Here is a 21,743-nt window from a genome sequence, read left to right as displayed (position 1 = left end):
TCTTGGTTCGCCCCGGGGCTACGGAGTCCAATCGGGGCCAAACGTCTTCCGCAGCGGCGGTTCGCGTTTCTCGTGTCCGCTTGACTGACAGCTGCGCGGCGGGAGCGGACGGCTGGAGCGGGACGCGGCGGCGCAGGTACCGCGCCCGGGGGTGGGGAGCGCGCGGCCAGTGTCCCGCGGCCCGAGGCGTCCGACCTGGAGCTTCTGGACCCGCACGTGAGCGGGGCGAGGGAGTTCGAGCCCGGAGCCGACACGCAGCAACAAGTGGGGTCCCGCGCGGGGCTCGGGGACAGGGCGGGCGGCGGCCGCGGAGGGTCTTCCTGCCGCCCCTCCTGGCCGCGCCGGGTAGAGGGTCCCTCCGCCTCGGCCTCTGCGCGCGGGGTGTCCGGGGGTCCCATTCTGGCCGCGGCCCGGCCCCTAGGGGCGCCACCCTGGTCTCGGCCGCGCGGTTACGGCCCCCGCCGGCCGCCCCCTGCCCCCGGGCCGCTGTCCGCGTCCTTCCCGCTCCTTCCCGGGTAGGGGGTCCGGGTAGGCCCGCTGGGTCGCGGCTCTGCTGGGCCTCCCGTCGTCCCGGGTCCCCGACGCTCAGACGCGCCTCTGAGCACGGGGCGAGGGGGCCCGGGAGGGAGGTCGCGGAAGAGGCGCTGAACCTTGAAGACCCCGGCACAGGGGACCCCTGGGCAGACTCCCGCAGCTGCACGGGCAGGACCCGCTCGGCTCTGCCTTGCCCTGGAGCCCAGGCCCACAGAGGCCTAGAGGAGGTGCCCGGGACTCTCGGATGGAGTGCGCGGGAGGGGGCGCGGGGCTGTGCCCCCGGGGTGGGGTGGGGTGGGGAATGAGGAGGTCGGTGTGCAGTGAGCGGCAAAGGGAGGCTCCTTGGAGGTGCGAGGTGGGCTGTGGGGGGTCGGTGTGCTGCGAAGTGGCGCCCCAGGAGGCTCTGGGCTGGCGTGCCGGCCTGGGGCTTCTGGCTGGGTTGGGCCTGTGCTCATCCTCTGCCGTTTTCTCAGGACAACCTGGGTCGGCCTTAGCTGCAGGGGAGGGGGATGAAGGGTTTCCTGGGTCCAGAGTGGTGCTGGCCACATCCACTGCACACTTGGGGTTTGTGCTCCCACCCTGGCCGGAGCCGTGAGCAGCTTCCCCGGTGGCATTTGCTGTACCCCACCCAGCCACGTGCAGAGCCACGAGCCGAGGCCACTTCCCTTCCCCGCCCCCTCCCCCCAGGATGGGTGGACGCACATCCTGCTCTGGGCAGAGGGGCAGGACAGGGGCCGTGAGTAGCCGTGGCCTGGGGTCAGAGCCGGGCTCAGCTGCAGAGGCTGCTGGTGGCTGTGGAGGTGAGGGAGGCAGCGGGGTCCGGATGTCAGCCGGGTGGGCCCTGGGGAGTGGGTGGAGGCCCGGAGGCTTCCTGGAGGAGGGTCCAGGGCCTGTCCCGCCCCTGCTCCTGCCTGCAGGAGTTGTTTACTCGGAGCGCGGGGCGCGGGGAGGGAGCTGCCATCCCAACTCCGGCCTGGGCCAAGCTGACATTCCTGGAATTCCGAGTGTGTGCGCTTCCCATCCCTCCGTTTCCCCGCAGAGGCCCTGAGACCTGGAGGCCGCTCCGGCCTCTGGCTCTACGCATCTCCCCGAGCCCCCACCACATGTGTGCCGAGGCTCCTGCGGGCCCAGGCCTGTCCTCAGCCCTGACCAGGCGCTACTCGAGGACTCTGGGGAGCCTGCGCCTGCCTCGGCCTGGCTGGTGTGTCCCCTGCGATTGTGTGGGGCGGGCGCAGGCTGGGGCCTGAGCCCGGGCCTCCGTAGGCGAGCGGGGTGGGAGGGAGCCTGGTGGGGGGCGGGGCACTGTGCCGGCCAGCGGGGACGGGTGGCTGGTGAGGGCCTCTCTCTCCTGGGCAGGGAATGTCGCGACAGACTCCCTGGGCTGGGGAGGGTCTGGTACGGGGCCAGGGGGGTGAGGTGCTGGTTTCATAGAAGGAGGCGTTGTGGATCCTCTGGTGGTCAGGGCAGGCTTCAGGCGGGGGAGGGTGGGTGCCCAGGGCGCTTCCTGCTAGAGGAGGGGTCACTTCAGGGCGAGGGACCAGAAAAAAACCCGTGACTGAAGTTTGAGCTGCTGAGCCCCGCCCACCCTGGGCGTTGCCCTGGAAACAGGGCAGCCGCGGACCGGGAGGGCTGCGGGGCGGGGCACGGGCTGAGCCGGGCCGGGATTCAGCGGGACCTGCGCTCTGGTCCTGGCTCAGCCTGTGTTTCTATCTGCAAAGCTCAGGTGGGACCAGCAGCTGCCCACCAGGAGGCCGCGTCACTCCTGCCGCTGAGGCTGGGAGAGGGTGGTGATGGTGCCTGTCGCCTGCCCCCCCAACCTGTGTCCTCAGGCCCCATCCGTGCCTGGGATAGATGTGTGCTCACTCCCAGGTTGCTGTGGGGTGGGGTGGGTGCACACGTGCCCAGCACCTCAGCGGGACACACAGCCAAGGCCACTTCCCGCCGTACACAGCACAACAGCATTTAGCCCACGCTTTCTGCGTCCTCGCTGCTGTCCTGGGAGACGTGCATTGTGAGCAGTGGAGTCCATAGACGGGGCTGAGGTTGGACTGGCCCAGCCTAGCCACCCACATGCCTGGGCTGGTGGCATTTGGCAATGCTGCTGCCTGCCATCCAGCTGCCTAGGCGCGGTGTGACCCCAGACTGTGGTGGAGGGGTCCAGGTGGGATGGCCCCTGAGGTGGGCGTCCCCACCCACAGGCCTGAGTGTGTTTCCTGCTTTCACCCTCAGCTCCTAGCAGAGAATGACCCGACAGTGCAGGGGAGGGGTGGGGAGAAGGCCTGGAGCAGGCAGCTGGCCTCGGTGGACCCAGCAGGAAAGAATGGGGGGCCCCTGGACTGTCTGTCCCTCCCTTGGAGCTGGGGGTGGTCAGTGATGGCTCCAGCCTCAGGGCTCAGGTTTGTTTGAGAGGAGCCTGGTCCCACCTGGCCTCTCTGGATCCCCCAGTCCCTGCTCCTCTGTGTGCGTGAGAGGCTGCCCACTTGCTTGGGACCCCCCAGGGTGAGGGCCTGAGACAGGCACTGGGGCTCTGAAGGGGCTGAGGCCGCCAGGAAGCACACACCGCAGTCTGTGTTGGGGGGCCTCTCTCCTCCAAGCTGCCTGGGTGCCCACGGTCCCCGGGGCCAGGCTGTGTGGGCTTGGCTCCTGAGCTGCCCCTGCTGGGCTGTGTGGAGACCCTGGGGTCTGAGCTGGGCTAGCACTGAGTTGCTGCCCTGCTGCTGGGGCTCGAGGCCGCTCTGCTGGCGTGGCATCAGGCTCCGCAGACAGGCTGCTTTGGCGAGTGGGCAGGGCCCTCCTTGAGTGGGACCTCCGTCTGGCCTGGTGGGTGTCTGAGGCCTCCTTGCAGCTCAGTCCCCCAGGCTCTTCCAGCCTACAGAGCTCCGGTGTCCGTCTTGGGGCCTAGCTCAGCCAGGGTGGCGTGGGAGCCTCTGTGGTTCCCTCCTGCCTTGGGCCACTGGCAGGGCAGTTATCTCACGCCACAGAGCTGGGTTCGAGGGGCGAGGTTGCGGGGCTGAGCTAGCAGGGCAGGGAGTAGTGGGCACTGCAATTTGCTGCCCAGGTGAGTTTGGGGCCAGAAGTCCCTGAGTGCCAGGAGGACAGACTGCCCGACCTGACAGCCATGGTGGAGAAGGGCTTTCATGGTGGAGAAGGGGCGTGAGGCCCCTTCCTGAACTTGGGTGTCAGCTCAGAGCTGAAGGCAGGGTGGGGTGGGGTGCCCGAGCCTGGCGGGAAGCAGACAGTAGGCTGGTCCAGGGTCCGGGACCCCGGGGAGGAGGCACTGCTGCGTGTCTGTGCGTGTACAAGCGGGGTCTGGACCTGTGTCTCTGCGTGTCCCTGCTGCGTGTCTGTGCGTGTACAAGCGGGGTCTGGACCTGTGTCTCTGCGTGTCCCTGTGCTGTGAGCACACATCTCTGAACATGCGTGTTCTCTGCACACTGTGTCCCTGCCTGGCTGTCTCAGAGGCCTGAGCGAACAGAATTTGGCAACTCAGTTGCTGTTTCCAGGCTCTCCTGGTTGGGGTGCTCCATAGTGGTCTTGCCCCGAGTCCGGTGGTACACTCCCTGGCCACCCCGACTGTCCCTCTGCCCTGTGGTGACAGGGCCCGGGGGGTGTTCCCTGCTCTCCTCTGGGAGCCTCTCTGGCTGTGCAGCTGAGGGTGGAAACCAGGGCTCCACTCTGGCCGTCTCTCCTCCTGCAGAGCTTGGGGCTACGTTGGCCACCCCCACTGCCCGCCTGCCCACTGGTCAGCCTTCCGGGGCCCTGAGCACTGCCTGGCCTCCTTCCCGTGGCCAGCCCAGATAGGTCACGGCCTGGCTGGCCGAATGGTGTGTGGTGGGCAGCACTGGCCTACCGCTGGGTGTCCTGCCCAGCCCAGGGGCCTTGCCAGCTGGACACTGACCCCACACCTTAGCTTCTCCATTCGGAGCTCCTGTGGGGAGGGGCTGGACTTTGGAGACAGGGCCCAGCACACCCCACTGGGGTGTTGAGGAAGGACCCTCTTTGACTGAGCTCTGACACCGTGGCCTTGCCCAGGCCCCTGCCTGCGTCTGGCCAACCCAGTATGAATCCTGAACTTGGCATCAGAAGTAAGCCAGCCCGGCTCATATTGGCCCTTGGTGGCCTTGATCGAGTTTTTCCATTTCTTCTTGGATAGGTCTTATTTGCTCACATGGGTGACACGTGCAGGGCTTTGTAGATGGGAGGGGGTGGAAGGAGTCTTGGGGGGCACTGGGACTGCATCCTGGGCACTGGGCTCAGTTCAGGTACCCAGACCAGCTCTCCCTTTGCCCTCCCACCTGCCTGGGACCCTCAAGCTTTGCCTGTCACTTCCCCTTCCAGCCTCAGCCACTGAGGGATGCAGGAGAGATGGGGCAGGGTGCCACTGGCTAGCATGGCGGCAGGCGCTCTCCTTGGGGTGGGGCTGGTGTGTGGGGAGGGGGCTTGGGTGGTGTTTTTGAGTCCAGGTAGGGTCTGACTTCTCCTAGTCAGCCTGGCGTCCTCCCGGGTCCCCATGGCTCCTCGCCTCACCTGGCCCACAGATAGGTGCTCTGAGCTCTGCCCAGTCCATGGGAGCTCACTGGAGGTGCTGCCCACGGCTGAGTGTCTGCCCTCAGGTTGGGCCTGCATGGCCAGGGGAAGGGGGCCAGGTGCCACCTGCTCTCTGGGCAGAGCTGTGGGTGAGGTTCCCGTTAGGGCCAGGGTCCCAGGGTTCCTGGGTGTTAGAAATTGAACGCAAGCCCAGAATGTGTAAGGAATCAAGCTCACCTAATAGCGGAGGCCATGTTGTTAGCCTCTCGCAGGGGCGATTCCCATACCTGGGGTCTCTGCTGGGCCCCTGATGCGTGGCCACCATTCTGACCTGTTCCTTGGGCCCAGACTCACCAAAGAACCCTCAGGGGAGGTGCAGGGGAGGGGCCGTGGGAAGCCCCAGGCTGGCTGTGTGGACCTTCAGGGGACCTCCAGGCTGGCCTCCTGTTCTCTGGGGCCCTCTATCCGCTTCCCCTAGGGAGGACCTGAGCATGGGATGCTGCCCGGGCTTGGGCTGCAGTTCTCCATAGAGCCCTTGGGGGCAGCAGAGGCCTGGGGCACCCAGTACAGGTCCTCAGGGGTGGGCAGAGGTGCAGGACCTCCCTGGGCACCCAGGGCTCCCACAGCAGCCCACCCCAGTCACTCCAGGAGGACCCAGGCCTCCAGAGCTGGTCAGCCCCGCCAGGGAGCACCCTCTTCCCCTCCCTTAGCGGCCTCTCCCTCCTTTTCCTCCCCGACCTTCCTCATTCCTGACCTCTGGGCTTCAGGTAAACTGCCGGGAATCTGGGCCGTCTGCTGGTGCCTCCCTAACACCACAGGGGCCTTGTGCCCTGTGCTGGGACTGGGCTTTGGAGACGTGGGGTAGGCTGGCGGCACGGCTGTGGGAGGCATGTGTGCACCGAGCGTGATGACCCAGGAGCCAGCTGCATCTTCCACGGGCCTGTGTGTGCCTGTCAGGGGCGGGGTAGGGTCTCTCGCAGGCCGACTTCCAGCCTTGGCTGGAGCAAAATGAAATTCTGAGCCCCTTGTTTAAAAATTACCAGAATTTTTCTTTTCTTTTGTTTTCTTTTTTTGAGACAGAGTCTCGTTCTGTCACCAGGCTGGAGTGTAGTGGTGCGACCTCGGCTCACTGCAACCTCCACCTCCCGGGTCCAAGCGACTCTCCTGCGTCAGCCTCGCAAGTAGCTGGGACTGCAGGCCTGTGTCACCACTCCCGGCTAATTTTCTTTTTTTTGGTATCTTAGTAGAGACGGGGTTTTACCATGTTGGCCAGGATGGTCTCGATCTCCTGACCTCGTGATCCGCCACCGTTGGCCTCCCAAAGTGTTGGGATTACAGGCCTGAGCCACCACGCCCGGCCAGAAATTACCAAGAATTTCAAGACGGGGAACAGCAGAGTATCGGGCCAGCTGGGGTGGGTGCACGTGACTGCCCTTGAAGCCGGCCCCGCTCCGGCCTTGGGGACAGCACGGGGCAGAGGCCGAGCCGGGCCCACCTCCAGCGCCCTGGGTCTGGCCCGAGGAGTCTTAGTAATGACACCGGCGCTCTTCTGTGTTCTGGAACCTCCGGTATAGTTAAAGCCTCGCCGACACCCCCTCCATGCGGTGCAGGCTGACCCAGCCCCCCTGGCACCCAGAGCTCCCCAAGTTGCCACCAGTCAGCACGGGGTCACCCTCCATTTGCCTGATGCTTTGTATATTGTCTGCGTGGTTCGAAGTCTCCATGCCCGGCCTGGGGCCGGGGGCCGGGCGAGGTCCCGTGTGGGGAAGGGCTCAGGGCGTCGGTCGTGGGCTGAGAGCTACCCAGGTCTCACTCCTGGACCCGGGCCCCGGCCCGGCCCCCAGTCCCCTCGAACGCCCTGCGGAAGCATCCTCGTGCCGCGCGCGCCAGGTGGGGAGGGCCGGGGTCGCGGCGGCTGCGTGGCCGGGGGCCGCGGTGATTGGTGGGCGCGGGCGGAGCGCTGGGGTTTGCGGGGCGGCGCGGCGAGCAGGGGAGGGGTCCGTGCGGGGGCGGAGCCGCCGGGGATTGGCCGGGAGGGAGCGGGCCGGGCGGGGCGCATGGGGTCTGGGGCGCGGGGCCGCAGCGCACGGGCCGGGCAGGTGTCTGGGTCCCGCCGCCGGGGTCGAACCTGCCGCGCGCCCCGCCGTCACCGCGGTGGCCGGAGCGGGAGCGGGCGGGATGGGGCGTTCCGGGGCGGCGGGCGCGGGGCGGTGAGCTGCGGCCCCGGTACCCGGGCGCGATGCGCCGCTCCAGCACGGACGAGTCCACGTACCGGCGCAGCCCCTCTCCGGAGGGCAAGGAGCCGGGCTTCGCGCGCAGAGGCCCCTTCCGGCGCTACAGCGGCCTGTACGGGCGCGCGGGCGGCGGGGACGCCGGGGACGCCGGGGGCGGCGGCGCCTTCTTCGGCCTGCACGCGAACCCCGGCCCCAAGGCCGCCCAGGCGCGCTACACGTCGCCCAAGGGCAACAAGTACGTGGTCTTCTACCTGGACCTCTCCTTCATCTTCCTCCTAGAGCTGAAGCGCTGCGGCATGGCGCGCGCCTGCCTCCAGGCGGTCAAGTACCTCATGTTCGCCTTCAACCTGCTCTTCTGGGTGAGTCCGGGGGCCGGGCTGGGGGCTCCGGGAAGGACGCGGGGGCTCTGCTGTGGCGGGTCGCAGGGTCTGGGGACCGCAGCCGCTGCCCCGGCCGGGTACTGGGTGCGGTTGGGGGGCTCCCAGGAGGACCCAAGATCAATGCTCCGGCCGGGGGTCCGCTCTCCGTGGGAAGGTTTTCGCCACCACGGGGTCCGCCCCCTGCGCTCCGAGCTGTTGCCCCACACCCCGTCCCCCTCTCGTGTTGCGCACGTGCACGCCAGACGGGGCGGACCCGGGCACTGCGCCTCCCCCAGGGTCGGGGTTCGAGTCCAGGTCGTGGCCAGCAGTGTGTGGGGCCGCGGGGCCTCCCCTGGGCCCGACCCCTGCTCGGTGCAGTCGAGATCCTGACCTCAGCCCCGCCCCTCCGGGCCTAGGACTCACTTCCGAGGGCTTGAGCGGGCTGCCGCCGAGGTCCCCAGGTCTCCGGGAGGCGCTGCGGAAGGGAGGGGAGTCCCGTACACTGAGCTGGGCCGTGGGTGATGAGCGCCCACGGGAGACACTGGTTTTCCCGCGCCAGAGGCTTCTCGAAGTTCTGCCGAGGTGGATCAGGTTTGCTCAGACCTGCAGAGGTGTCCCCGGTGGGACCTGTGTGCTGGGCGGAGCAGAGCTGAGGCGGAGGAAGGACGGAGTTCCACCCTACCCAGCACGTGTCTTGTCCGCAGGAGGTGGGGCCCGGGCCCTGGAGCAAGCCTTGTGGAGCAAGCCGCGACCCTGTCCGGTCCCTGGCCCCTGCGGGAAGGTGGCAGGAGTTCAGGGTGGCCTGGGCCGGGTCTGGGGCTTCACTGGCTGGGCTGGGGAAGGCGTAGTGAAGTGATGCCAAGGTCGTTCTGTGCCCTTTCCTGGATTCCTGAATCTGCTCCTGCAGCTGGGAGCCAGGGGGTGTGGCCTTAGCGCCTGCCTGGGCTCTGGGCCTCAGAAGGAGGCTGTCAGTCTGCATGAGGTCCAGCTGGTAGTGCCCAGAAGCCTGGGTGGGCCTTCCCACCTCTGCCCTCGGCCCTGGCTCCTTCCCTCCCCAGCGTGGGGTGGGACCAGGGGAGGGGGTCCCTGGCAGGGACAACCAGCCCGGGCTGCCAGCTGTCACCCAAGACGTCCACCTCCAAAAGGGGTCACCACTAGGCTTTGTCTTCTGCAAGAGGCTCTGGAGGGGTGAGCCCAGGCCCTGGGGGCGCCTTGCAGGTGGGGGTGGCAGGAGACGTGAGTGTGGAGGGCGACTGAGTGACTGGAGTGCCTCTGTGATGGGGATGGGCCAGAATGACTGAGGCGCAGTGGGGCTGGGGCCTGGCGGGCAGGTCCTGGGAGGGGAAGCCTTCTCCCTTCTCCACCCTCCTTTCGTCCTTGGCGGCCTGGACACCTGCCTTCAGGGAGAAGGAGGAGGGTCCTCCAGGGGAGTCTCTGAGAACCCCAAAGAAACCTCCCTTCCTACTGCATGGCAGGCACACTCCGCTGCCCTCAGCCTGGGAAAGAAGATACCAGGAGCCCCCTTGGGACCCTGTTGTGGGCTGGAAAATCCAATTCTCTCTCTTTTTTTGAGACGAAATCTTGCCTGTTGCCCAGGCTGGAGCGCAGTAGCGAGATCTCGGCTCACGGCAACCTCTGCCTCCCGGGTTCAAGCGATTCTCTTGCCTCAGTCTCCTGAGTAGCTGGGATTACAGGCGCCCACCACCACACCCGACTAATTTTTGTATTTTTAGTAGAGACAGAGTTTCACCATATTGGTCAGGCTGATCTTGAACTCCTGACCTGGTGGTCTGCCCACCTCGGCCTCCCAAAGTGCTGGGATTACAGGCGTGCACCCAGCCCCAGTTACCTTTTATTACTCAATTATCAGCTGCCCCCCAGTCTAGCAAACGGGAGCCCTGCTGGCCTCATACACCAGCCTTGGCCCCACCCAACCCAGCTGGTGTCCAGCGGGGGTCTGAGGGTGGAGGTGGAGCAGGGTGAGTAATACTGGGTGGGGGTTTTGCCAGGAGTCTGTCCCGGGCTGATGTCCACTCCTGCTGCGTCCAGAGCCACTGTGGGCTAAGCCCCTCCTCCTGGTGTGGGGCTGTTTTGGGAGTCAGGCCTAGCTAGCCCCTGCCCAGGACCCCTTTCCTTTTGGGGGTGCCAGAAAGGAAAATGCCGCCCACTCCATTTCCTACTTAGTGGGAGACCAGGCGGCAGAACCTGGGCCTCCTCCTGAGAATCATTTTCTCTATCTCCCCAGGAGTGAAGCCCAGGGTTAAGGTGGTGGGAGGGGTGTCCCCCTTGGTGGGACCTCAAGATCCCTGACTCCTCACTGCCCAAGTTGTGCTGGGCCTATGGGGAGGGCATGGGGAAGCCCCAGTGGGCAGTCAGTGGCTAGAGCCGTGGGCAGTGGTGAGAGCCAGAGTGGGTGAGGAAAGGTGTGTGTGGTGGGGGGCTGGCCCTGTCGTGGATGTGGCTGGGGTGAGGGGGGCAGGGGCTGAGCCCTGTGACGTGGTACAGGTGTGGCTGGGGTGAGGGGTCCTCTGGCACTGGGAGGGGTGGGTGTGCCTGGCACCCGCGCAGTGGTCCGAGTGCAGTGATGGCTCTGTAGCTTCCATCTGCCCCCACCTCACCTGGCTGCCCCTCACCTTTGCTCTCCTGGGCCCTCAGCCCCAGCCCAGCACCCCCCTCTCCTGCCTTTGCCTCCGTGCTCTCCTCCAAGCCCCCTTCTTCCAAATGCAGACCCTCCAAGACCCTCACAGTACTCCTGGCTGCCAGGTCTCTTCGGGCCCAGGCCTGAGCCCCCTGCACTCCCACGGCCAGGCTGGGGCCCTGGCTGAGACCACAGCCGCTGACCGGCCTTGGGTCCTACCTGGGAGGGGAGGGGAGGGGCTGGCTCCAGAAGGCTGAAGGCTGCTCGGTTATTTGGGTGCAGCATCGGGTCCGGTTTCCTGGGCTGGCATCCTTGCTGGGGTCTGGGAGGGGCGCTGTCAGAGGGGCTGTGCCCACAGCCTTCAGCCTTGGGTGGAGTGTGGAGGGTTCCTGGGGTGGCCAGGGTGTGGGGAGGTAGGATGTGTCCTGGCCTGGTGGTAGGGGACCCGGTGGGGCCTTCAGAGCAGCGGTGCCAACTCCTAGCCCCACGGACACCTGGGGACACACCTGCCTGCCTTCAGGAAATCGAGGCCCCCACCCGGTGATGGCAGCTCCACTGGGACACGGTTGCCGAGCCCTCCCCACCCTGCACAGGGCGGGGGTGGGAAGCAGGCGGGGGTTGGGAAGCAGGGTCCCTGTGGTGGGGCCAGGGTGTCTCCTGGGAGCCCTATGCCAGAGGGAGGCTGGGTGCAGGGCCCAGGAGCCTGAGCCAGGTGTCCTGAGCCGAGGCACGTGCCAACAGACCCAGGTGAGCTGCAGTGAGGCGTGGGGGCTCTGCTGCCCTGGGACCCCGCCTTGGGGCCTCCGTGCTGCCTTGTCAGCTCAGCCTCTGCCAGCAAAGCTCTTCCCTTAATGGAAGAGGAGTCCCAGGGGTGGCGGGGAGAGGACGGGGCCTGCTCTTCCTGCTGGCCGGGGGTGGAGGCCGCCGCGGTGCTACCTGGAAGGGCTGTCCTCCCCCTCTTCTTCCCCCGACCCCACACGCCCGCCCGGGAGCTCAGGCCCTCTGTGGTCAGGGCCCTCCTGGGGGGCCGGAGCCCTGCCTGCCACTGTGGGACCTGGGCCAGTCCTGCTCTCCCCGGGTCCTCATTTCCCATCTGCACCACGTGGGGTGGCACAGGGTAAGGTCCCTAGATGTGGCCTGGCATGGGGAGGGATGAATGGAAATGTGGGAGGCCCCTCAGACCTCCCCTGCTGCCTGCGCCCCTGGAGGATCCCCCAGGTGAGCATGTGAGTGTCACAGCCTGGAGGGGGTGCAGAGAGCCAGCCCGTGGCTTCTCTCCCCTGGGATGAGCTGAGAGCTGGCAGATGGTGTGGCTGGCCCACCACGGCGGACAGCACAGTGTCCCCCAGGGGTGGCAGGGGCTCTGCCTCCAGCTCCCGGGCCTTTCTCTGAGGACTTCGGCATCCAGGCCGGCCTGTGGGGTGGGGATGGTGGCAAATGTTCATTTCTGAACAAAAGCCCCGACGTGGGGAACCACAGCGTGCCTGAGCCCTGGGGAGTGTGTGGCTCCCTGTGGGTGGGGTGCAGCCATGGTCGGTTGGGGTCCCTGCCTGCCCAGTGGTGGGTTCCAGGCAGCTCCAGTGCTGTTGGGGGTGGGTGGACCTGTCCACCAGGTAGCGCAGGCCTGGCTCTGTGGGACCTGTGCAGCTGCTGGGTCCCAGCTGGTGGTGGGTGGCCGGGCGGCCGGGCCTCTGTGTGGAGAGGGCTCTCGGGGGCAGGGATGTAGCATTGGCAGCTCAGGGCTGCAGAGGGAAGGTGGAAGTCAGGAGGCCCCGCAGGGGTACGGGAGTGAGAGTGTGAGCCGTGGCCCTGGCCCAACCAGGACCAGCCGCCTCATTGCCGCTCCCACGCAGCCCTGTGGGGTCACAGCCTCCTCCTGGATTCCTCCCCGTCCTCTGGCAAACTCTGCTCACCCGCAGGACCCAGCATGGTGCCCTGGGCAGGTGACCCCTGGCAGGGGCTGTTGTGCCCTCCCTGCCTTGGACACTGGCCTCAGGGTGGGCCTTGGTTACTGGGTGGGGGCCGGTCTCCTCATTTCTGGGCCCTGGGGGCCCTTGGAGAGCTGCTAGGGTCAGGGGTGAGGGAGCGGAGGACAGATGAGGCTGTGGAAATGAGACCACTGTGTAAGGAAACAGCACAGTGAACCACGCAGGTCGTAAGTGAACAGACTCGTCAGCCCTGGAAACCAGCCTCCCAGTCACATGGGACATCCGCCAGCCCAGAGGGTCCTGAGGCTGTGCTGGCTGCCTGCGTCCCTGTCTCTGGACAGAGTCCTGGCCCCTGCAGGGACCCAGACCCCCATCCTGTTCCAAGGACGTGGCCAGCAGCCCAGCCATCTGCCACACAAAGGCACGTGGGCCTGGAGGAAGCACAATCCCTGCCCGAGGCCTGACCAGGAGGCTCAGGGGGGCTGTCCAGACCAGAAAAGAGGAGCAGGGCCGGGAATGCAAGGGCCTCAGCAGCGTCTGCACACGCCAGCACTGGGGGACGGCGCCCCGAGCCTCTTGGGTGGGTGCTGGGGTCGGCCCTCCCGAGCCTCTTGGGTGGGTGCTGGGGTCGGCCCTCCCGAGCCTCTTGGGTGGGTGCTGAAGATCGGGGTGAGCAGGTGTCGGATGGACATTGGCCTGAAGTGTTCTCAAGCAGGTGCTGGGAACAGGTTCTGTCCCCAGAAGTGGACAGTGGGCAGTGTGAGCTTCTGCCTGGGAGGAGGACGGGCTGGCCATGGTGGTGAGGAGGTCTGGGATGGGCGCCCGTCTCCTGGGCTGTCTCCCCAGCTGCCATCCCTAGGGCTCCTCTCCCTAGCTGTCATGGGGGCAGGGTCACCTTCCACCTGAGCTTGTGTCTGGCCTCCTGGGGGCAGCAGTGAGGGAGGGGGCCTCCCCGCCTATTTGTATTGGACGGGCGGGGAGGCAGCTTGTCTGTTTTTTGGGGCCAGGCCCAGATGCTGGGTGGGACCCTGGCAGCACGCACCCGGCTGCCAGCCACACCCCCAGCTGCTGCCCCTCTGGCTGCGTTGGACCAAAGAGGGCCCTGGCCCTCCTGGCCTCAGCTCCGTTCATCCTACTTTGTTCTGCTCCAGGCAATGGGGCCCATTTTCTCTTGCACTCCGAGGCTATAATTTTCCTGCCAAAATGTTTTAAAAGCTTACACAGAAACGCTTTCAAAATTGCAGGTAATTTTACTAACTACGCGCGTGCGTTTTGTCTGTGTGTGTGTGTCTGCCAGTGTGCAGGTGAGGCATGCTGGGGCCTCAGGGCCTGGGGGACCCCGGGTTGCAGCAAGAGACTGTGAGCGTGTGTGTGACCACGTGACGGTGTGGGGCGTTGGTGACATCGTGGGCTGTCACAGTGTGTGTGGCCGAACCAGGCTGCTGACAGTGAGTGGGTGTCTTTTTCCTGCCGTCTGGTGGAGGTGAGGATGTTTCGTGGAATGTTAATTAGGGAAATAAACTCCCACCGGGGCTGGGGCAGTTGTGGAGGGGCCCGGGGCTGGAGGTGTAGGGCCCCTTCCTGCCCAGTCCCATGGAACGGGGTGCCACACCTGGCATGGTGCCAGCCACTCTGCACCCGTCCTTCCTGTGCCCTTCAACGTGTTCCCATGGGGCGAGGGCAGCTCGGAACAGCTCATCTTCCTGCTGACAGGAGCGGTCGGTCTGCCGTCCTTGGAAGGCAGAGGCTGACGGCACAGGCAGGTTTTTTTTGAGACTGAGTCCTGCTCTGTCTCCAGGCTGGAGTGCAGTGGCACGATCGTGGCTCACTGCAACCTCCACCTCCCAGGTTCAAGCGATTCATTCTCCTGCTTCAGCCTCTTGAGTCGCTGGGACCACAGGTGTGCGCCACCACGACTGGCTAATTTTTGTATTTTTAGTAGAGATGGGGTTTCACCGTGTTGGCCAGGCTGGTCTCGAACTCCTGACCTCGTGATCTGTACAGTTTGGGTTTTATTTATATTTTATTTTTTTATAAAGACTGGGTTTCACCATGTCGGTCAGGCTGGTCTTGAACTCCTGACTTCAGGTGATCCGCTTGCCTTGGCCTCCAAAGTGCTTGGATTACAGGCCATTGTGAGCCATGGTGCCCAGCCCAGTTTGGGTTTTAAATGACAGTTTTCTCTGTTGTGCCGGCTGCGCCAGCACCTCCGCTCAGCTCAGGGAACTGCACCCCCAGCCTGGGCCTTCAGCCTGGGATTCGACCTGCAGGCAGCTTGGCGCTTGAGCCCAGGATATGCTCTGAGCTGGCGATGCCCATCTCCTCTCCAGGGCCCCTGGTTTCCCTCTGATGTCCAGCCTCTTCCATGGGGCAAGTCCAGAGCCAGCAGGGCCCCACCCTCCTGCCCCATCACCTGGTGATCCAGACCAAGGGCACATCTCTTTTCTGCCTGGTTCTTGGGGCAGCGACAGTGCCAGGCCATGTGTGGGTCCCCCTAGTGCCCTATCTGCCCCTCCATGAGACCTGGGAACGGTGGGAGGACATGAGGACAGCCCAGGGAAGGTCAGGGTTCCCATGTGCTCCTCAGGAAAGGCCCCCAGTTCTGCACAGCCTCATCTGTACTGATCTGTCTGCATGGCACGGTTGGCATTGTCTGTCTACACAGCACAGGTGGCCTCATCTGGACTGGTCTCTACACGCTGTGTGTGGCCTTGTGCCTGACATTCCAGGGGCAGGACTGAGTGGGCCACTGCCCGTCCAGGTCTCTGCAGTGCTCCAGGATGTTATGGGGGACACCTTCCCATAGATGGGTGGGGGCACCACACCCCTGGTCAGCACGGCGGACAGCTCATCTACTGGGAAGTGGGGGGGTCTCTAGAGCTGGCAGACCCCTGCCCATCCTGGGACTGTGCCCCAAGCCCAATGCTCCCGGTGAGGACAGATCCTCTTGATTAGGGAGGTCCCCTCACTGTGCCACAGACCTGGCCTCTGGTCCTGCACACTCCAGACACACGCACCCGGCTCACACATGTGCCGGCTCACACCCACCCCTGGCTGACACTTGCCCCAGCTCACACCCACCCTGGGCTCACACACACCCTGGTCTGACACACGCCCCAGCTCATACCCATCCCGGCTCACACCCCAGGCTCACGCCCACCCCAGGCTTACACACTGGATTCACACCCATCCTGGGCTCACACTCGGCTCATACCCACCCCAGCTCATACCCTGGACTCACACCCACCCCAGGCTAACACCCAGACTCACACCCACCCCAGCTCACACCCCCACCCCAGACTCACTCACCCCGGCTCACATTCAGGCTCACACCCTGGCTCACCCCCACCCCAGGCTCACTCACCCTGTCTCACACTGAGGCTCACCCCGGCTCACACACATCCCAGGCTCATGCATCCCTCCCCTGGTGCACCCCCAGGCCACCTTCCATCGGGCTGTGCTGACTCCCATCCCAAGCCTTTTCCTGGTCTCCTGGGAAACCTCCCCTATCCCCCTAAGCTGCCTCTGGAGCTGGGTTTGCTCAGAAGCCACACCCAGGTGCCTGCGTCAGCCCTTGCCTGAGGGTACTCCCAGTCCTGGGGTGCAGAGCACAGGGGTGATGCCTTTTCCTGCACTGTCCAGCTCCCCCACACCCCTGCCCCCTGCCCCCCCATTCCTGGCTGCTGAGGAGGGCTCTGGGTTTGTGGGTGGGACTCCACAGGACCAGGAGCCACGCTGGCTCAGCAGAGCTTCCAGGACGGGCCCGTGCAACCTCCCGACAACGTGCTGTTTTGGACGTTAATTGGAGGTGCTGCCTTTGGAAGCCTGCGTGTTCTCCCCAGGACAGCCTGAGCACCTGTGGTACCTCTGGGGCCCCGGCAGGGCGATTCTGCTGTGAGGGCATTTTGCCCTGACGAGCCCAGAGGGACTCAAGACACCAGTGAGAGGCCTGGCCTGCACGCCTGGGCACCAGCGGCCACCCCTGCCCTTGGGGAGGAAGCTGTGTCCACCTCCCCAGCGTGCAGGCTCCTGCCAGCCAGTGAGGGGGCGGCCTCCACCCTCCAGCCTAGCCCTGGCCAATGTGCTGCTCGGGGGGGTGAGGGAGCATGCATCCCGAGGCAGGGGTCCTGGGGCCCATGGGGCCTTCGTGAGCCCCTCCAGCCTGGAGGCCCAGGCCCCTCTCAAGCTGGGCTGGTGCTGCCGGTGGGGGTGGGGCTCCCCGTGGCCAGCAGCTTGTCTCCCAGACTTGCTTTCTGTCTGGAAAGTGGGGTGTGAGTCTCCACTGGGCTTGGGAGGCTTCTATGGGGCAAGTTGGGGCTTCTGGTGGGACCGGGAACCCCTAGAGCCTGTGGTCTGAGCCCATCCTCGGGCGTGTGGTCTCGGTGTTCTGAGGAGCTCTGTAGGGTTGAGGGATGGCTTTGCCAGTGCAGTCCCAGTCCCGTCCAGTCCTGGGGCAGGAATCCCCCAGGGCTGTGCGGCCTTTCCCCCAAGCCAGCAGACCATTGGGACGTCCCCACCACCCGCCTGGGCCCCGTGCCTCGGACCCGGAGTTCGTCAGTATTTTTGGGGGGCTCCTTGCCCTGTGCCTAGAACGCATCTTTCTGCCTCTCCCAAAACAGCCCGTGGCCTGAGTCTGAGGGTGGGGGTCCTGGCGGACCCCTGCTCCCTATGAGGCCTTCTGGGCCGGCAGCCTGGCACCCACCCTCCCTCCGAGTGCAGCACCCGCTGGTCTCCCGCCTCTTTGTATTTTAATTGATTTTTATAAGAACAAGCATCAGGAAGTGGAGTAAACGCTCTGGCGCTTACAGATGCTGTGGGAGGTGGCCCTGCAGACAGCAGGTGCTCCCGTGGGACTCTTATTCCTCCTGAGATCCCCGCCCTTTGGCTCCAGGCCGGGGGTGGTTTTGGGGCCCATGGGAGCCCACACCACTGTGGCTGTGGAGTGTGGGTCTGGGGATGGGGCCAGACCAGGGTGTGGGGAAAAGGCGGGCCTGCCCTGGACACCCCCAGGGCTGCCGTGGGATTTAGCGGGACTCTGGGTGGTTCTGGCTCAGGACGGCAGGTGGTGCCGCCTTGGACTTGTGGGCCGGGCTCTGCCCTGGGGTCCAGAGCCTCACCCTCTCTGTCTCTCTCACCTTGGCCGTGCCCCAGCTGGGAGGCTGTGGCGTGCTGGGCGTCGGCATCTGGCTGGCGGCCACACAGGGGAGCTTCGCCACGCTGTCCTCCTCCTTCCCGTCCCTGTCGGCCGCCAACCTGCTCATTGTCACCGGCACCTTTGTCATGGCCATCGGCTTCGTGGGCTGCCTGGGTGCCATCAAGGAGAACAAGTGCCTCCTCCTCACCGTGAGTGCCGGGGCCTGGGGGGACACACAGTGTAGGGCGTGGTGGCCCCCAGCCGTGGCTGCAGCAGTGACCCTCACAAGCGGGTGCCACCTCAGGGGTCTGACCTCCAGGGCGGGAGTGTGGTCTGGGGCCCCAGTCAGTCTTGGGTCTTCCAGGCTGGGTCAGGGCTGGGGGGGATTTTCAGAGCAGTGGGGGTCACTCTCTCAAGAGAACACGCTGTGGCTTGTCGGGGCCTCCCTCGACAGGACACTGGCCCCGGTGAGTGCAGGTACAGCCCCATGCACGTGTGCACATGTACACAAGGCCTTTCACGGGCGGGTGGGTGGGCAGCCGGGCTCCATGACTCATTCCTCACCACCCCCACCCCACCCCCACCAGGGGCCTGGCCTCAGCTCCCTGGGACCCTCTGCTGAGACCCTCCTGGCCCCACCTTGCCTTGGAGCCGGACTTACAGGCAGGGATGCGTTTATCCTTCTGTCCTCAGCCCAGCTCCCCGTCCGCCGCACTTACGCCCACCCTGCCTGGGCCCCTAGCTCCCGACCCCACCCTGTCCATTCCTGCCCTCCTTTTTCAGGGTGTCAGTGACCCACGCGGAGGAACAGCAGGGCTGGGGTCAGGCTGAGCTTCGGAGCTGCCACCAGGAGGGGGGAGGTTGGGTGGTCAGAGGCAGGGTTTACAGCCCATGATCTTGTGGAGGGTGCATCGGCCACCTTGGCTGCCCTGAGGGCTGTGATGTCGGGGCGGAGGGGGCTTCTGCAGCCCAGCTGTGGCCCCTCCTCCCGCCACAAAGACACAGGCACCCAGTGAGGCCCCCAGATGGAGGTGTCCTGAAGGCGGCTGACAGGGGCTGAGGCCTCGGGAACAAGGACTTGTGCCCACTTTGGGGTGTCTGGGTTGCCCCGGGGTGGGGATGGGAGGGGAGCCCAGGGCCCCACACTCGGGCTGAGCCGGACGCAACAGCCACAGTCCCTGGACCTGGGCCAAGTTCTGAGGTGGGGTTGGCATGCCGGGGTCTCTGGGAGTAGGGGCCTGGCAGGGGTTTCTTGGTAGCACCAGGTGTCCCTGAGGTGTGTGGCCCCGGGCCCTGGCGTGCTGTGGGGTGGAGGCCGGGGGGCCTACCGGGTCCCTGCCTGAGCCTGCCCCTCCACAGTTTTTCCTGCTGCTGCTGCTGGTGTTCCTGCTAGAGGCCACCATCGCCATCCTGTTCTTCGCCTACACGGACAAGGTACAGCCGCCTCAGCGCAGGCCCAACTGCAGGGCTGGGGCTCTGTCCTTACCCCAGGGGGCGTGGACAGAGTGGCCCGGCATCTGCCCTCACTGGTGGCCAGGGATGGCGGGGGTGGACTTCGCAGTAGCCACTGGAGACCAGGCCTGGAGGGAGCGCGACAGCAATCCTGGGAGGCTGTGCTGTGGCTCTGAGGCAACCCCGGGCATGAGGGCAACGCTCCTCTACCCGAGGCCGTCCCCCACCCGAGGCTGCTCCCCGACCCAAGGATGCTCGGGGGTCATCCCCTGCCCTCTGCCTGCTTCCGCACCCGAGGCTGCCCGGGGGTCATCCCCTGCCCTCTGCCCGCTCCCCCACCCAAGGCTGCCCGGGGGTCATCCCCTGCCCTCTGCCCGCTCCCCCACCCGAGGCTGCCCGGGGGTCATCCCCTGCCCTCTGCCCGCTCCCCCACCCAAGGCTGCCCGGGGGTCATCCCCTGCCCTGAGGCAGTGTCCTGGGCTGTCTGCCCCCAGTGCTCTTGTGCGGCACTAATTTGTATATTTGGCCGTTTGTTTATGCTGAGATGAAGTCAGATATTGAGGCTGTGCTCTGAGCTAAAAACAACACTACTTTGTGACTCACACTGCCCGTCCTCGGCCCTGGGGAGCTCCTGCAGTCAGCTGCTGTGTCCCCTGGTGCACCCCTGTCAGCCTTTTCACTTTGGGGCACGTCCTGACTTCCCTGCCCTGCAGGACGCTCCAGCCTCCTCCTGTATTCCCTGCCCCGGTCCCAGAATCAGCCCCTTTTCCAAGGAGCCCCAGGCCCTCACTTAATATTGGGGACCAAGGCCAGGGTGCTAGGTGGGCCTGGCGCTTGTAGCTCCTGGCTTTCAGCTCACACAGCATGGCTGTGTGTGACATGTGGAGGCACCTCTGTCCTTGCCCCTGTCTCCCAGGACCCACGGTCCTCTCCCTGCCTGGGGAGGAAGCTCAGGGGTGGGGGCCCTCAGCCTCAGAGCTACTGAGGACATGGGACTGAGGACTCGCAGTTTCTTAGGCTGGCAGGGGCGGGAGCCACTTCAGGACGAGGTGCAGAAGGGTCGGGGGCCCAGGTTCGGGGCCAGGGAGGGCGTCCGGGTGAGGGGGTGCGACACAGTGGGAAGGGCCCTGCTGACCCCACTGCACCCCCAGATTGACAGGTACGCCCAGCGAGACCTGAAGAAAGGCCTGCACCTGTACGGCACACAGGGCAACGTGGGTCTCACCAACGCCTGGAGCATCATCCAGACTGATGTGAGGCATGGGCAGGTGGGTGGGGTCAGCGGGTGCCCCCCCCTCCTGCCTAAGCCTGACCCGAGCTCGCCCCCCAGTTCCGCTGCTGTGGCGTCTCCAACTACACCGACTGGTTCGAGGTGTACAACGCCACGCGTGTGCCTGACTCGTGCTGCCTGGAGTTCAGTGAGAGCTGCGGGCTGCATGCCCCCGGCACCTGGTGGAAGGCGGTGAGTGGGACCCCCATGGGGGTCAGCGGGGCCTGGAGGGTGGGGGCCAGCAGCCTGGGACGCCCTGCCGTGACGTGCGGGGCACGCCTCCCTACAGCCCTGCTATGAGACAGTGAAGGTGTGGCTGCAGGAGAACCTGCTGGCTGTGGGGGTCTTCGGGCTGTGCACGGCGCTAGTGCAGGTAAGGCCTGGGGGTCCCCCTCTGTTGAGGCCTTCTGAGCGCAGGGAACGAGGTAGCAAAGGCCTCGCTCCCAGGAGCTCATGACTAGGGAAGGTGGGTTCTGGGGGTATGGGCAGGGCCGGGGTGTGGGGACAGTGGGCTCCCGCCTAGTGGACAGAGGTGGAGGTGGGTGCAGGGCAGAGGCGGCTGTCCGTCCACGCTGGTGTCCCAGGACTGGCCAGGGCAGAGACCCCTGCTCTAATTCCACAGTTGCCGTGAGGTCCTGGGTGCCCTCATGCCTGCAAGGCTCAGGGGAGGGTGCTATGGCCGAGCCCCAGGGTTTGGTGGGGCGTGAGCCATGGGAAACTGAGGGGCTCTGCCACTGTGTCCCCCACCCCGGGGTCAGGGCCAGGACACCTGACAGGGACGCTCTGGGCATGAGGCCCCAGCCCGTGGAGCAGCTGCCCAGCACTCCTCCATCCCCACAGATCCTGGGCCTGACCTTCGCCATGACCATGTACTGCCAGGTGGTCAAGGCAGATACCTACTGCGCGTAGGCCACCGGAGACCTGCTTTTCTGCCACAGGACGCCCATGGGGAGAGGGCTGTACCCACAGCTGCCTTTCCCACCACCGGCCTTGGTGCTCTGCCCCATGCTGGGAGGGAGGGGAGGGACAGATGCCTGGAACCTGTTTCTGGAAGGCCCTGGCTTGGGTGCCTTCGGGGCCTCCGGACCCCCCCCACCCCAGGGGATGGCCACAGACTGGCTGCAGAACCCAGGGCAGGGGTGGGAGGGGCTTCCAGCAGTTTTTGTATGTATGATTCTCCAGAGCGGTGTTCACATGGGAGCCAGCCTGTGGCCCCTGGCTTCCCGGGACACAGGATGGGGCTGGAGGGGCCAGGTCTCAGCATCCTGGAGGTGGCCCCATCCTGGAGGTGGTCCTGGTGCTCCAGGCTGGGCCGCGGGCCCCTCACCTACATTCCACAGTGGCCATGGGACTCATGGTGCATCTCTTAATAAAGTGTGAGCAGCCCCCCATGCCTGTTGCTGGTCCACCTCCCCCCCACCCCATCTTCCCCTTTGGCATCTAGGCCTGGGCAGAGCAGCCTCTGGCATGACAGGTGCTTAGATAGAGCCCTGTGGCTGTGGGCACCCCCCCTGCAGATTGTGATGGGAACACCAGCCACAGGGATGACAGTTCAGGTTGGGGTGTCTGATCCCCAAACTGCACCCCACAATCTCAATTTCCAGGTCATGCCTGCCCCACCCTCTCCCCACACCCCCGGGGACATACAGCCCGCTCCAGGCATCCCA

The 21,743-nt window shown here is 65.7% G+C and overlaps 1 protein-coding gene across 7 annotated transcripts; it reads left to right on the top strand.

The window, feature by feature from the left end:
• The first annotated feature begins 58 nt into the window (after nt 1-58).
• TSPAN4 (tetraspanin 4) lies at nt 59-21,465 on the top strand. Of its 7 annotated transcripts, none has more exons than XM_017978391.4 (8): nt 59-136; nt 7,575-7,654; nt 17,372-17,563; nt 18,714-18,788; nt 19,958-20,059; nt 20,137-20,268; nt 20,366-20,449; nt 20,917-21,465. In XM_017978391.4, the coding sequence occupies exons 2-8, from the start codon at nt 7,592-7,594 to the stop codon at nt 20,983-20,985; spliced, it is 717 nt and encodes a 238-aa protein (XP_017833880.2). In that variant the 5' UTR covers nt 59-136; nt 7,575-7,591; the 3' UTR covers nt 20,986-21,465. The 7 variants fall into 7 exon arrangements, with proteins under 7 accessions (XP_017833880.2, XP_078197937.1, XP_017833881.2 ...); XM_078341811.1 differs by having other exon boundaries at nt 59-216; XM_017978392.4 differs by having other exon boundaries at nt 59-264.
• The last annotated feature ends 278 nt before the right edge of the window (nt 21,466-21,743 follow it).

Source organism: Callithrix jacchus, chromosome 10 (assembly GCF_049354715.1).
Source record: "Callithrix jacchus isolate 240 chromosome 10, calJac240_pri, whole genome shotgun sequence".
NCBI classification, from domain to species: domain Eukaryota; kingdom Metazoa; phylum Chordata; class Mammalia; order Primates; family Cebidae; genus Callithrix; species Callithrix jacchus.
This window is presented reverse-complemented; position numbering and strand designations above follow the sequence as displayed.

Bases quoted from the DNA above. Each gene is read 5' to 3' on its own strand.
- TSPAN4 (XM_078341812.1), top strand. From the start codon at position 7,301: ATGCGCCGCTCCAGCACGGACGAGTCCACGTACCGGCGCAGCCCCTCT. The intron at 18,789-19,957 runs GTACAGCCGCCT...CTGCACCCCCAG, and splicing joins TCTTCGCCTACACGGACAAG to ATTGACAGGTACGCCCAGCG. The intron at 20,060-20,136 runs GTGAGGCATGGG...CTCGCCCCCCAG, and splicing joins GGAGCATCATCCAGACTGAT to TTCCGCTGCTGTGGCGTCTC.